At 39.9% G+C, this 15,147-nt stretch overlaps 1 protein-coding gene across 1 annotated transcript in view; it reads right to left on the bottom strand.

Annotated features, from left to right (window-relative positions):
• The window catches only part of NOX3 (NADPH oxidase 3), a 55,882-nt gene extending 41,413 nt beyond the window's left edge, over positions 1-14,469 (bottom strand). The window contains exons 1-6 of the mRNA XM_064487110.1: positions 14,429-14,469; positions 13,697-13,792; positions 13,473-13,583; positions 12,257-12,341; positions 3,886-4,031; positions 1,244-1,425 (exon numbers count right to left, since the gene is read on the bottom strand). Coding sequence (XP_064343180.1) covers positions 1,244-1,425; positions 3,886-4,031; positions 12,257-12,341; positions 13,473-13,532 — 473 coding nt within the window. The 5' untranslated portion in view covers positions 13,533-13,583; positions 13,697-13,792; positions 14,429-14,469. The remainder of the gene's footprint in view (positions 1-1,243; positions 1,426-3,885; positions 4,032-12,256; positions 12,342-13,472; positions 13,584-13,696; positions 13,793-14,428) is intronic.
• Positions 14,470-15,147: the final 678 nt, after the last annotated feature.

The raw sequence follows: 15,147 nt of genomic DNA, 5'->3' as shown, positions 1-15,147 counted from the left end.
TTCCAGCCACTGGAATGTGGGTGAGATCAACATGTGCTCCTTCTAAGCCTGTCCCATAGAACTTCTCTTGGATTCCTTCTCCATTCACTGGCTGAGTAGAGAAGACTCCAAGAAACTAAATGAGGGAGGAGCCACAGGGTGGAGGGAGCCTGGGTCCCTGAATGACTGTGAAGAAGAACTTGCTGGCTGATGGCTCTGCAGCCACTGAGACTTGGGGGTTGTCTGTTATAGCAGCTAACGCTGCCTATCCTGACTGATACAGAAGAGATGGGGAAGGTGAGAAGTAGGTCACTTCTTTTACACAGAGGAATCCAGAAGGAGATCTCAACTCAGCGGTGTCTAGATGCCAGCTGCAGGGACACAGCACAGGGGCATGAAATAATTCTTTCTGTGACATCAGTGTGGTGGACAAGCCCAGGGAAGGACAGAAGGGCTTCATTACCCACTGGGAATAGGTACCAGAGCAGGGGCACCTGAAGTCAAGTCACAAATTCCATATTTTTAAAAACAAGACAAAAAACTGGAAGAAAAATAAATAAATAAATAAAGAAAGAAAGAAAGAAAGAAAGAGAGGGGCAAAAAGATGATTGGAACTTCATCTTGAAAAATAAATCAAAAATCATAAAAATTAAAAATAAACTAAGTTCCTTTTCATTTACCAAATTGTGGTAACTCTTCTCTAATTCTTAGAGCAGACAAAAGACAGAATGATGTTTTTCTTTTACTTTCTATATTTTTTTCTCAAAAAAAAAATTGCCTAAAAGGGTGATGGACACCTTTCTTTTCATATTTGACCATTTGACAGCTCTTATGCTTCAGAGATTTTTTTTTTTAATAAAATGTTCAAGAATTAAAAAAAAAGTGTGTGTGTGTATATATATATATGTATATGTATGTATATATATATATATATATCTCCTGACTAATCCCATATAAATTGGATTATGGAAATAGGTTCTGAATGAAGCATAGATCTATTGTTATCCAGCATTCATTAAAATTCCTTAATCTTATACACATGTCAAGACTCCCCAACAGGGTTAAAATTAGAATTAGAGGAAGAATACAGTCCTGCACCATCTATGTTATTAAAAAGGAGTTTGCCACAGTGAATGTGCTTTTTCACATATTCTGTGTGTCCAGTAGTCCCACACGTCACGTTCCTCCATCAAAAAGGCATTCTAAGACTATTTTGAGGTTCATGGAGATAAAATCTTACACACTGACCACCGTCTGGACTCACCCTGCCCCGTGGACAGCCAGACTGATAAAGAAGATGATGAAAACATGGTGTGTGTACCAGAATAACTCATAGGACATCTGGCGGATGAACTCGGTGGAAGAGGTCATGATCAAGGTCAAAGCCAGAGAGATCAACAGGCCCGAAATGCCTGAGATGGTCGTCAGTGTCTCAGTGATCGTGCTCTAAAAGAAACAAACGCCATGACGTTAATGTCTCAGTCCTAGGTTCCCACTTTAGGATCAATATTTTAGAGTCCACACAGGGAGCAATTCAAAATGCTCTAATCAGAAGCATGTTAGCCTCCAAAAGGCCCCCCCCCCACACCTCAAGCTTCTCATCCTCGTCTATGCTCCACATTCACTATGCTCAGATTTTGTCCAGTGCCATTTCATGAACTGTAATTTTTTCCCATCTGTATAAATCAATTGTCATGTTGAGGTTATTATGTTGAATTGAAATGAGTACAATTTATAAAACTGCGTTTTAAGATGAAATACTACGAAATAAAGTTGAGTTTCAAGTTTTTAATTTTCAAAATAAAAATGAGGATAGCCATCTAACATAAGATGCTAATTGCACCTTAACATCAATAAACAAGTTTTCTGGAGCGGCCCCTCAGGGGCATTCCTCATAAAGCAGATGCATACTCTGTTCCCCGGGCAGGTAGGCCTGGCTCTTGCTTCTTAATTGGAAGGCCCATGACTTGCATTCTTTCCTGCTACCTCAGGAGGCTTGGAATAAGGCTTTGTAAATCCCAGGCGATCAATAAAGATACAGCTATTCTTCTCAGACAGACACTGCCAACAGGCCAGAATTCTGACCTGTGAGTGCAGAAGATGGCTACATAGCCTTGTAGAGTATGAATCACAAAGCATTTTGTTTTCATTGTGAGTTTCCTATATTCTGGCCAAATCATTAGCATGCACGCATTGTGGTGCTGTCCTCGAGGCAACCATCGGCTCCGTAAACTCACACTCTATCTTTTGTCAGTGAAATCTCATTAATTTAGGCTGCTTTGAGATCTCCCGGTAATTTGGACAGGGACTTCTTCGTTGTTTATCTTTAGTTCGTAGAGCAAACAGTGGAAATAAAACTGAAAAGGGTATGTCTAAACCATTTAAGAGACTTGTTTTCAAGTGTACTCAGGCATTTTAAAAATCCATTTACATCATACGATGTGCTAATTTCAAATCATTCTTCTTTTGCTTATTAAAGCAAATCCCCACTTCCCTCTTCTTGTGACATATTTATAGAGTGGCTTGAGTTGCTATGTATCCTCTAAAACAATTCCACTGTGTCTCTTTAGAAACACTCTATGATGTACACTTTATTACTGATACCCACCTTTCTCCAAATACCCCAAATCAGAGGGCTTCCTGAACTTAATTAGTACTTACATAATATATTGCTTCTAAAATTCGCAATAACTATATTGAGAATAGCTTAGCCATTTCCTTAAATTGCTTTCAAAGTATTTGTAATAAGTACGACTTATTATATAGTCTCTTCAAAATGTTGAGGTTTATTCTTGGGTGTGTGTAGCAATGAACTTTCAGAGCCTTAGTTGGGGAAAGAGTTAATCCCAGTAGGTGCCCGGATAAAATGCAGCAGCTCAAATGAGGTCCACCCCCACAGGCTTAAGGCATCTGCAGTGTTGACTAATGGGTGTGAAACCATGCTTCTGGTTGTTGTCAGCTAAGAGCACAGTAGCTCTGTTTGATCAACGGCCTGATATTCGAAGTCATCATAGGGTAATTAGGGGTCATGACATGGGAGAATTTCTTCCCAAAAGAGACTTTGAATTTGGCGTGGGCTAAATGGTCACTTTAAAGAGATGGCCTGGGTGGGAATGGAGAAATCTCCATCTCTTGTTGGCCAATACAGATTTTTGAGCTTGGTCAACATGCTGGATACATACTCCAATATGGTAGGATGTGGCAGAAGTTTAGCTCAACCAGAAAGAAAGAGGTAGAGGGTGGATTGAAGGGGAGACTTTTCGTCTCCCCAGGTGGAGCCTTTGGGTTTCTTTTTGGTTACATTTTGAGTTTTCTTTTTGTTTCCCACATGTGCTGGCCTCTGTGCACACAGCTAATTAGCATTAATGATGTCACCAGCTGAGCAGGTCTCATTAGGAAATTAGCTGCTCTGCCCAGGATCAGATTTGGCAAACTAGCCAGTCACATGGGTACCAAAACATGACCCAGGAGAAGGGATCCAGAAAACAATTTGCAAAATGAAAACGCATCCCTGAATTAGACGGCATTTCACATTCTTTATCATTCTAACATCAGCCCCCAAATATCTCATCATAGCTGCTTAAAAAAATGTAAAAGTTCGAATTTTAACAGGTTATTGTACTTCTCATTTAGATGTATTTATTATTTTTTGCCATAAACTAATTAAGTGGCTTTAGTTTGTTTTTTTCTTCTTGCTCACAACCTCTTAGCAACATTGATGGCAGGAAAAATAACTTTTTTTTAAAAGGCAAAATTGATGTTAGCATTTGGCAGAAACCTCTCTCTCTCTCTCTCTTTTTTTTTCTACTAAAAGCTTTAGAAATAAATACAGTATTTCTGATAACAGGATCTGAAAAGGAAGAATTTGAGGGATGAAAAACCAGGTAGCATGCAAAGAGGACTCACCGTGTGGAAGGTCCGGATAGGGTTGAGGTAGGTTTCGTTTGGGGTGTCGCCAAGTTTGGAAAGTGCAGCCAGAAATCCGTCTGCTTCCGCTGACTGGGCCCAGTGGTAGCGCTCCAGGTTACACAGGTGAGCGACGATGTGGATGGCTACGGGCGGGGAGATGACAGGGCACACACGCCATGTGGAATTCTTCCTTAGTAGTTACTCTGAACACAATGACTGTACGGTCACGTTTCTCTGTTGTGGTTCTTACAATCTCCAAGGAAGACTGATTTATTTGTGCATCGTTCTCAGTGTCTTGAATAGTGTGAATGGAATACTTCCAAAGATATTGTCTGATTCACCACATTGACTTAAATTATATTAAGACATACAGTAAGTTTCAATTCACTATAATTTAATATAAACATACAATCATTCTGGAAGTAGAATAGATATTACGATATATATAGTTGTATATATAGATATTCTATCATATACATATGTATAAGAAAATACACCACATATGTATCTTCTTTCCCAAGAAATCAGAAAGCATTTTTGTAGAATACTGTACATCGTGCACACTGATATATATGCACATGACATATGTGACAGATACCAGGGAAGATAGTGTTTTTGTTTTTGTTCTCTTTCAGACATTATATTTTTTATTCTTACTCGATACATTTTAAGGTATATATATACATGTGTACCTACACACACACACGCACACACGCACGCACGCCCACCCATGTGTTATTCCTAGTGGACTGAAATAAGCCAGTATTTATGGAACTAAATCTCTCTGTATATTCTTTTCCTTTTTTAAACTTCCAGTTTAGACTCTGCTTTTCATTTTTGGGGAGAGGGGAGGTAATTAGGTTTAATTAATTGCTTATTTCTTTTAATGGAGGTACTGAGATTGAACCTAGGACCTTGAGTATGCTAAGCACACACTCTACCACTGAGCCTTACTCTACTCCCATCTCTGTATAATTTTTAAGACTAAAACCCAGCTTTCTAATTCTGGGAGTTGGTGATGTCTGAGTTCCAAATGAAGAGGTCAAGTTCAAGTTCAAGTGCCTTCTAACTGTCTGTGCTTGATGCTACTCTTTCCCGTCTCATGAAATCTGTAGGGAAGCCAGCAGTCACAATGTCCAGACGAGGATGTCCTGAAGCCTTCCTTGTGAATGGAAGCCCTGCCGGGTGGCCAGTTGATACTCGCCATTGGGATCAGGTTCAAGTGTGAAAAAAGAATTCATTACCAGAGTATAGATGATTTCCCAGTTGATATCCTGGTTCTTTTTTTTTTTTCCTGCACCCACAGTGAAAAGTAGCAGAGTCTACTACTATGATACCGTCTCTGCAGATTGTGGGTGAATTCTGGGGTCCTCCATGGCTGGGCTTATGTTGTGGGTTGAGGGGTGGGGAGTGAGGAAAAAAGGAACAGTAGAAACTTCTGTGAATATTGGTAGCATTTTGGTTCCCGTGGTCCTCGTAGCAGATGTATTTAGAAATGCCAGCTTCTATTTAGTTTCTTCTCTCTGTCACCTGAGTTCCTTTTAACAGAGCCATTCCCTTTCTACCCTGCAAAGTAGTACTCATGTTTCTTCAAGACCCGACTCAACAGCTGTTTTCTCAAGCCTTCTTCAATTCCACAGGCACGAATGATGACATTTCCCAGGTATTATTGCTCTGAGTATTTATTTATCCCTGCATTTCTCGACGGACTTTGACTCCTCAAAACTTGTTCATCTTGAAACCTCAACGCCTGGCACATTGCTTAGCACCAGCAGGTCCTTAGGCAGATTTGCTGAGTGACCATGAAATCACAGAGAGGGAGACATGGCCAGGAGCTCAATCTGTGTGCAACATCGTGGGAGTAGTGTTTTCCCTGCTAATACGTAGTTTTGCACATTTTTCTTACAGCCTTTACATTAGAAATCAATTTACATACACTTTAGGTTGAAGCTCACTTAAGAAGGCAAAGCACATGATAGTGTTTTTGAGTCTGTGATGTTGACCATCACCTTAGGGGTTTGGTGAGATTACTACCCAAAGGGCAGTGTGTTTCCTCTTATCTTTCATTTATCATCACATGCGGCCACGTCTATGAAGGGGCTGCCTTGTTCAGTTTCAACATCCACAAAGCTAGAAAAGCTTAGCTGTTCGCAGTCTCTTGCAATATGCTGTGTGTAAAATGGGAGCCGTTTGCTAAATTGAACGTTGTCCAGTGTCTTTGATGGCTATTTTCTGATGATTACCTTAAAGTTTTGAAAAAACAGGCAATATTTCCATAGCTAACATACATTGAATACTTACTCTGAACACTGCTATAAATTCTTTAGGAGTATTATCTCACGTACTCCTCAGGTATGAGTCTTATTCCCATTTTACAGACCAGTACATAAAAAGTTAAGGAACCTGTGGTCCATTAATGACAAAGGTGGGTTAAAACCCTGTTTGCCTGATTCCAGGGCCTCTTCTTTTGATCTTTAAGTTATATTGCTTCCTTTTCACTAATCAATAATTATTATACCTTGCTGTTTACTGAAAATGAATTTCTCCTAAGGGCTTGGTTAGAACTCTTTGAATGGTTTGCTTGGTGTCTTTAATCTGGAGTCAAATAGTTTCTCATTGTAGGTGGGTGTAAATATTCCCTTTACATTATATCCCTTTATCCTCACTCCCCTGCTCCTAGCTTTCCCCAGTTCTCCTTCCATGGACTAAAGCACACCAGACAGAAAGGAGCTCTTCCTATTTTCCAGAAATGGAGACTGAGCTTCAAGCAAAATTTACTCATACATAATCCACATGTGACCATCAGAAAGGGAACACAGGATACAATGTAGAATGTATTCTACATTCTGTAACTGTTTTCTCCTGTGTAATGAGCTGTTAATCACAATCTATTTTCTGTTAGGTTGATTTCCACCTGAGAACCGGACACTGTTAAACTCAATTTAAGTACATTTATTGAATGAGCACAGATATTGAACTATTTATTTATTCCTATTGCCAGGTCTCCCATAACAGAGCTGAAAAAACTAATGAAGTAGAATAAGAAAACCCAAGACACTTTTCAAGAGGTAGCTCCTGAGGGAGTATATTGCAAACTGTTCTTTCCAGTTTTTTTTCCATGTACTTTAAAATTCATGTCTAAAATGTTCCTTTGCTCCAACTGCCTCCATTTTCTTTTCTTTTCACACGTAGAAAATAAAAAAGCAGAATCTCCTATCTCTTTACTTATCTCAGGAATTCTTAGAGAGAACATTTCTCATGCCCATTTTGTTTGTCTAAGTGTTTTATTTCCTCTTAGACTGGACCCTAATTTTATTGTGATCTCGGCTTGGGACTAAAAGTATCCCAGCTACCAAACCCAGGGCTGTTGGGACTCAGTAGTTACTGGGGGAGGTACTTATTTTTGTTCTTTTTCAGACATTATATTTTCTATTCTCCCCTTTATATTAATTTTAGTTATTTTAATAGGAATAGCCATGCTATCTATATTTACAATGACAGTTGCTTCGAGTATGTGATAAAATGGTGACATGATTTTATTTTTCTCTTTCTTAGTCATCAAAACCATATCACGTTATTAGATTTGATATGAGTACGTAGGAGAAAGGACACTGATGAGGATGCCTCTCAGCCACGTAACTTCTTTCAGCCTCTGTTTTATCATCTGTAAATTGGGTGGATGGGGCGAAACGGTGATATCGAGGCTCCCTTCCAGCTGCCTGGCTCCTGTGTCTCCCTCTGAAGTTGACGGGGATCGCCTGTCATCTAAAACGGAGCTATAGTTCAATATGAAAGCCAGGCAAGCATGAAATTCATGTTTTAATGTGTTTTCAAAATCAACGCTTTCTCAAAGGGGCATTTTAAGTCTAGTGGTAAATCCAATGCCGCTAACTACACAGGGGCTCTCTTCCTGGGTCCTCAGTTCCTCTGGGGACTCTCTGCCAAGCACTGGGAAGAGCCCAAGATCCACGTTTCCAGAACCCACCCAAATGCCAGGATAAAGATGCTATAGCTGGGTCTTCCTACAATTTTATTTTCTTACCAAAGTACTATTACAGTTAAAAGCAAGCCACAATCTTGGACAAACTACAAATGCACATTTAATTGATGTGTGAACTTCTGAGTTCAAATAAAGAGTTTTATTGAAGAGTGAACAAAAAAAAAATAATCCTATAAAGGCTACAATTAGAGCCAGTTGCTTTGAGAAACTTCCTTTTCCTTCTTTCTTTCCTTCTTTTTCTTTTTCAGGAGATCAAAGGAAGTATAACTGAGGGAGAATCTTGGAAATGTGGTCAGTTCTTGCTATCTTTCTGCCTGCCTGTCAGCGATAACAGTCATTTTGGAGTTAGTCACCTCCTAATTAAGCAGCCTTTAGAAACCAGGACCCTGGGATAAATCTTGGCTGTTTCTTGCAGCCAGAATCTGGCCCCAAACTTTCAAATTTGTGGTCTGATTTCTGCAGGAATACACATATTCTCTGGCACCCTGCGCATGCCACTCGTTTGTAAATGACATCAAATCACATTAGGCAGGACGGGGGAGGAGCCTCCTTGGATCTCCGCACGCCTCAGGCAGAACCAGATCGGTAGCAATTCTTTTCAGATCAGGTCCTGAAGAGTTTGGGCCTCAGGGACTTTTCTCCGTGGTGGGGCCTCCAGATCATTTTTTCTCAGCATCCTTATTCTGAGCTTGCTTCTCTCAACCTGTCCTTGTTGTGTTTATTGAGGTTTACAAACGAGTTTTAGTGACTCATCAGGAGCCGGACATGGGTCATTGTTCAGCCCTGGAATCTAGCAGATGCAAGCTGTGAAATTTGCCGGAGATGGTTGCCTGGGTTCCTACTCACAGCCCTTTTGGAGGAAGTTCAGGCTCAAAGTACTACTATTTAGTTGAAAGGGTCTTCAAGGTCTACTGTAGACCAGAAAGTCCAGAAAGATTCACATTAGTAAGAATGGAGAGGCTGCGGAACTGTGCTTTTTTTACCAGTGGGGTTATAGGTCCTGAAAATGATTTATGAGTGGCTGAAGAAGGCTCTGGCAGCCCTTATCACAGGCAGGCAAGCAGGAAGGCAGGACACCAAAAGAAGAAGGGTTCCTGTCACTGTATTTTCAGTGATGTCCTTGATTATAGATACCATTGTTTGCCTCTCCCCTCCTCCCCCCCAGCCTGGCTTCACCAGGCTCTAATTACATCCTTTAATGATTTGACCAATTAAAGCCTGAAAGTTCAACTTCTAGGGGAGCGGATGAGAAATGAGAGGCTGGCACGCGAACTCCGATGTGGGCGCTCTTCTTCCAAGGTTACACACCTCTATTAAGCCAGTCGCCTCTTTGAAAAGCAGCATAATGGGTGATGCTAATAAAATAAGCACGGGGACATTTTCAGCTGCTTCTAAGTGAATCCACCAGAAGGACAAAAATGTGAAAAGCGAAGGTATATCTACAAAGCCAGGACCAGGCTTTTTTTTTTTTTTCTCTTTTCTTTTTTCTGAAAGTGCAGTTGCCAGCCACATTTCTTAGTTAACGTGAAATGTAATAATTGCTTTGTCAGGGTTTGGGAGAAGCAGAGAGCTTCCTCCCCACCCTCCTGCCTTTGCCCAGAATGGAAACAACCGCAGAGGCTGCTGGTTGCCATGGCGGTGGGAGGCGGGGAGCCCTCTGCTCTCAAAAGCAGTCAGACCCTGCTGGCAGAGCCCCAGGAGATGCTTGGGAGCCTGGCAAACGGTAGGGGTTCAAGCAGAAGAGGGCCAGAGAGAATACCTGATTCTCCGCAGGGATCTGTGAGCGGAAAGAGGGAGAAAGAGCATCCGGCTTCCTCTTGCTGCAGCAGAATGTGAATTTATTGTCTCGGATGACTGGCATCGTCTTGAATCTCTTCACTGCCCACACTCTATCTTCCCTCCATCCCAAACCACTCCTGGTTCCCTGGCAACTCCTGTACTGTCCTGTACCTTTTCCCAGTAATTCCCTCCATCTCGTTTGCCTGCTGGCCGACTTCTCCTCTTCCTCAGGTTTGACCGAATTTGTTAAGAATCTTTTATGTGCTGGGGCCAGGAAAGCCGAGCGGCATAAGGGATAGTCTCCATCCCTAAGGTGATCACAGTCTGAGAAATTGTACTATGTGTAGGAGGTGTGACTGGGGCCTACAGGTGGGGTGGGCCAACAGCCCGGGCCTGGAGGATCAGGGGAGGGTGGGCCAGGCAAGGGGTCCTGGATATGGCGACAACTTACCCAGTGAGGAAGGAGAGGACATGCATTTCAAAGGGGAACAGCAAGAGCAAAGGCACAGACTGCTCAGGGGGCGCCAGTAGCTGGGTCCTGCCCAGGGGAGACATCAACGGGGTGTGTGGAGAGGTGAGGCTGGAGTGCTGCTGGGCTGGGCTGGATAGCGGAGCCTACCAGCCATGCTAAACTTGGATTTGAAGTGCTTTGCAAGAGCAGCAAGTAAATGACCTTGAAGTCTGTAGGTTTCCAAGAGGTCCACTCCTGACCACTACTCTGCACATCTCCTGGGGCTGGCTAGGTTGTATTACTGTTTTTTGAATTCCATGGAGAAGGACATAAGGAACTTATCTGAGATCACCCAACCCATCAGTAGCAGGGGTATGAAATAACTCAGCCATCTGATTCTCATCAACTGCTGCCTCTATGAATTACACTCCATCCTGAAAATGTTACTGACCACACCAGATTCAGGAGGTTATAGCTCCTGTCAGGGTATCTTGCACATGGGAGGGAGACATTCAATACACATCACTGATGCTTGGATACTATTGATATAAGATTACATGTAAAGAAATATACATACCCAAAGGTTTAAGGCAAAAACTATTGCATTACACATGTTTTCCTTTATTCCTTGATTCCTTTTCTGATTTTTTTTTTTGATGCTGTGGGGTTTTTTTGTTCCTTCTCTCTATAACATCTTTATAATGTTCTCTTTGAGTTCAATTCTGCCTTAAAGCCATTGCATAGTGATCATATTCTTCCTACCATTTTACTGTGTTTTAGCTCCTCTTTTAATACAGGAATTAAAGACTCTTAAGATTTTAAAGGAAGCCTAGAGATTCCTTAAATTCTTTCCCTGAAGAGCTTTCCAAGAAGCAATCTGGACTCCACTTGGACACCTCCCTCAACAGGAAACCCAGAACTCTCAGGGGACCCTCACTCTAATTTTAGATAATTTTCAAGGTCTGGCAAAGAATTCCATTTCTGAGCTGAAATCTGCTTCCCTGAGTCTTCATTCCTTCCTGCATTCTCTCATTCATCAAAGATTATTGGCACCTACATATACTCAGCGTTACTGTAGGCTTTGAAGCACAATGATGGATTAGCTCTGGTTTTTGTCCTCTATCCCTTTGCTGGTTTTCTCTAGGACATGATGTATTTTTATCCTTAATTCTTAACAAACTCCAAAGACCTTTTGCAAATGTTTCGCAGGTTAGTTTAATCTGGCGTTGAAGACAGTCGGTGGGGAACTCTCCCCACACATCTCACCGCACACCCAAAGTTGTGTTAATTGGCACTGGGGCACCGTCTGTCATGTCTTGTTGCTTAATTAAATCCACATTTGTTTTGAGTGTTCTTTTTACTCTGCTATTTTTTTATGCATGAGAGGATAAAAACAAATGAGAAAAACAGTTTATAGTTAAATTAGTTGGAGGAAACAGTCCTGAATCATAACTCTTTTTTGTTCAGATAGCCTTTTATTGCAATGTCTTTGTGGTCCAACAAAACCACAAGCCAGTTAGTTACTGCCCCTCTTCTTTTCTTCCTCACCAGAGTTTAACCTTGATCTTGAATGCTGCTTTCTAGTGCCTTTACCTTGAATTCTCTTGTTTTCTAATTCAAGAAATACCGGTAACAATTTATATGCCTATAAAACTTCCTGTCTTTTCAAGATCCTTTTACATCCACTAGCTCAATGCTATTCAGAACCTTGTTCACATGATCTTGCTTTTCTTTTTTCTTTTTACTGCCCATGGTACCATTTGATCGTTGTTTTCCTACGACCGAATGATATTTTGAGTATAGGTCAATTTTATTTCTGATGTGAATTATATTGAATTACAGAGCATTCGTTTTTCAAGTGGGTCTTTACTATTGTATGATCAACAAGCTGAATTATTCACAAATGAAAATGAAGTTTCATAAACTTTTCCTTGACAAATTGAAGGCTTAGTAGGGAAGACTGCCTGAGTATAAATTAGAAATTAAAAACTCCATTTATATCAGGTTTATATGGTCAGATGGAAGCCTAGATTTCTTTTACCTAAGGGCGAGTCTTTGGCAGGGAGGAAATAAACAAAACTATAAAGTGAACATGAGGCATTATAAAATTCATCAGGCAATTAATAATCAGCACTTACTTGCATTAATGGCTATCCCATAGGCAACCAGTTTGTGGAATTTGAGGTTTTTGTCTAATTGCCTCCTCCATGGTCCTCGGAAGCACTAGAGTAACAACAATACAAAGTCTGGTTTGGGGAAGATCATAGCAATAACAGCTCATGAGAGTTAAGAGAGCAGAACTTAGGCTCTGCCTCTGAATTACTGAAGGGGGGGCCACAGGACACAAAAATGAATGGCCATTAATTAGTCAAACAGGCAAAATCAAATGGTTATTACTGACTTTGCTGAAATTTCAACCCAATAAAAGTGATTGAGTTAGTAGTTCCCTGGCTATAAGTCAAAACTCTAGAATAAACCTGCTAATAACCATACTTCAGCTAATTTAGAAAATGAAGAAGATAACCATCATCCTTAGTGATGTGGTTTAAGTAGTCTATAAATTATTCCTTATTACAGACAGAAAGGCACTGTATTCATCTACATCTAAATAGTCATAAAGTTATGATGGTGATTATATATAGTAAATTATTTAGTCTGTAAGGGCCATTGAAGGTCTCATTTTTCTGTATAGTGCATTACTCCATTTGGCAGGATACACCAGTAGGTACCCAACACAGTGAAATCTGTATGATTAGGAAATGCCCTATTATATTTTGTAGGTGTTAAAATCTGCATCCTAAAATCTATGTACAGTGATTGTGCTTTCCTGGGCTGAAAGCTCAGAGAGATGTTCCTTTAGTGGTGTTTGACTCCTCTGCTTATTTCTCTCCTTTTGATCAGAATTGGTAATAGTTCAAGCCTTTATAACACTTCCATCTTCATGAGTCAGGTCAATTTTATTAGCCCTTCTTTTCAGATGAAGCAAATGCATTAGGGAAAGGTTGAACAATGAGTCCAATGTCATGTGGGGTGTCAACGGCAAAAACAAAAGACAAATCAGATGTACTAATTTCTGATTTTCATTTTTGGGAGATTGCCAAGATGGCGGAATAGAAGGACGTGGTGCTCACCCTGGCCCACGAACACAGCACAAACTACACACCCATATGGAACAAATCTCAGGGAATACGTACTGATTTTCAGTTTTAGGCATTGTGTTCCCTGACCAAGAAACAAACCTCAGTCTAAATCGGATTACTGGGAACTTCATAGTAAAGTACATCTTTGTTTCCAATGGCACTTATATTAGTGGATCATGACGACTGAAATTGTTTCAAATAATTTAGTACTTACGATACTTGTCCCTCTCATGAATGAAATAAGGTTTCGACTGATTGGTAATAGAATTAGCATGCAGTTAAAATTCAGGCACACGGCAGATGCTCGAGCCCAAGCCAGTGTTGACTGTCCGTATATAAAGACACAAGAAAGAGACACAGTGAAAATGAGGAAGCAAGGGAAAATAGAATGCATTTTGTTTTCTGAAATGATAATGCGTAGTCCCCAACTCTACTTACACCCAGAATAACTCGTGTATAAAGGAAAGACTCGTCCTCTTCGTACCAATAGAAGGTGTCAATAAACAGATAAAAATTCACTCCCAGCCATGAGAGCTAGAGTAGAACGAAAAGAGGACCAATCAATACTGTCTTCAACTTTTTCTCCTATTCAAAATCACTTGCGGTTCTTCTTTTAAAGTGAAATAATGAGCTTCTCAAAATTAATCAGAATTATTCCGTATACTTATTTCTCATAGATTAGTTTTTAACAGTGATCATAATGGTAAAAAACTGTTAACCTTATAAAAAAGATTTTAAACACACACGGATATACTTTAAGGAATTTAATGAAATGTACAAAACCATCTTAATCAACATTGCTATAATGTTTTAAGTCAATGATGTCAACAAGGAGGAAATCTTTAAAAATAACTCAGAAAGTACTCTAGAAAAATTCCAATTTCATAGTCTAATTCAAAGACTTCATTTGATTTAGAGAAACGTTCATACATGATGCAAAAACAAACTACTTGACTTTAAAAATAATTCAAATGAACTCAATTGGAAAAGAACTTTACATGATTCTGTAAGGGGACATTAAATATATCTACTGAATTTTTTTTTTAAACAACTTTTAGTCTTTTAACCAGTGTAATACTTCAAGCTATTTAGCATTTTTATACAAGTTATCCTAAGAATCAGGATATTCAATGTCTATATTTAAAGGTGAATAACAAAAGTGATACTTACCGCTAATATGATGGAGAGATTCTCATTCAAAATCCAGCACCCCATCACGACCGCTTTGCTCGTTTGCTGTCGGCAAATTATTTCTTTCATTCACCTGAGCCTGGATGTTGTATTTAGTAAGGGCTCCCCTGCTAAGTTATTTTGTCTTTTTGTCTTAGGAAGCACCTACTGGGAACAGCTCTCGAGGAATTTCTAATTAAGGACTTCTTGCCAAAGGCAAATCAGCAAGTTGACATGCCTCATAACCTGGGTGAAAACAAGGCAAGTCTCTGTCTAATGAGTCCTTTCTTCAAAGGTTTCGCAAGAAAAGAATGCTGGTTTTATTAAATTATCCTCATGTACTTTATGCCCCATCCATTTTCTACATGATTGCAGTCAAGATGATAATAAGTCTCTATGTAAATTTGAAAAATTATCTGACTGCTGAAGGCTGGATACAGCAAAACATTTTAATAGAGTTTTCTCTACTTTGTTTATTTTAGCTTCTTTACTTCCTTTCCTCTTTTTAAAAAAATGCTTTTTATAGAAGACATAGAATGGTGGGTAAATACATATAAATTAAATAATCTTTCAGAAGATGGTGAAGCAAAAAGAAAAGGATCTTAAACACAGACTGAAGAACTTTCATAAATTTTAAAATGTGACTATGAATAATTAAGGAGACACTTTTGTGGGATTGGTAGAATAAATCCTATTTTTCCCTAATCCTACTTGGAGCA

Source organism: Camelus dromedarius, chromosome 6, assembly GCF_036321535.1.
Source record: "Camelus dromedarius isolate mCamDro1 chromosome 6, mCamDro1.pat, whole genome shotgun sequence".
NCBI lineage: Eukaryota > Metazoa > Chordata > Mammalia > Artiodactyla > Camelidae > Camelus > Camelus dromedarius.
Note: the sequence above shows the minus strand (reverse complement) of the source record. Positions and strands in the feature narration are given on the sequence as shown.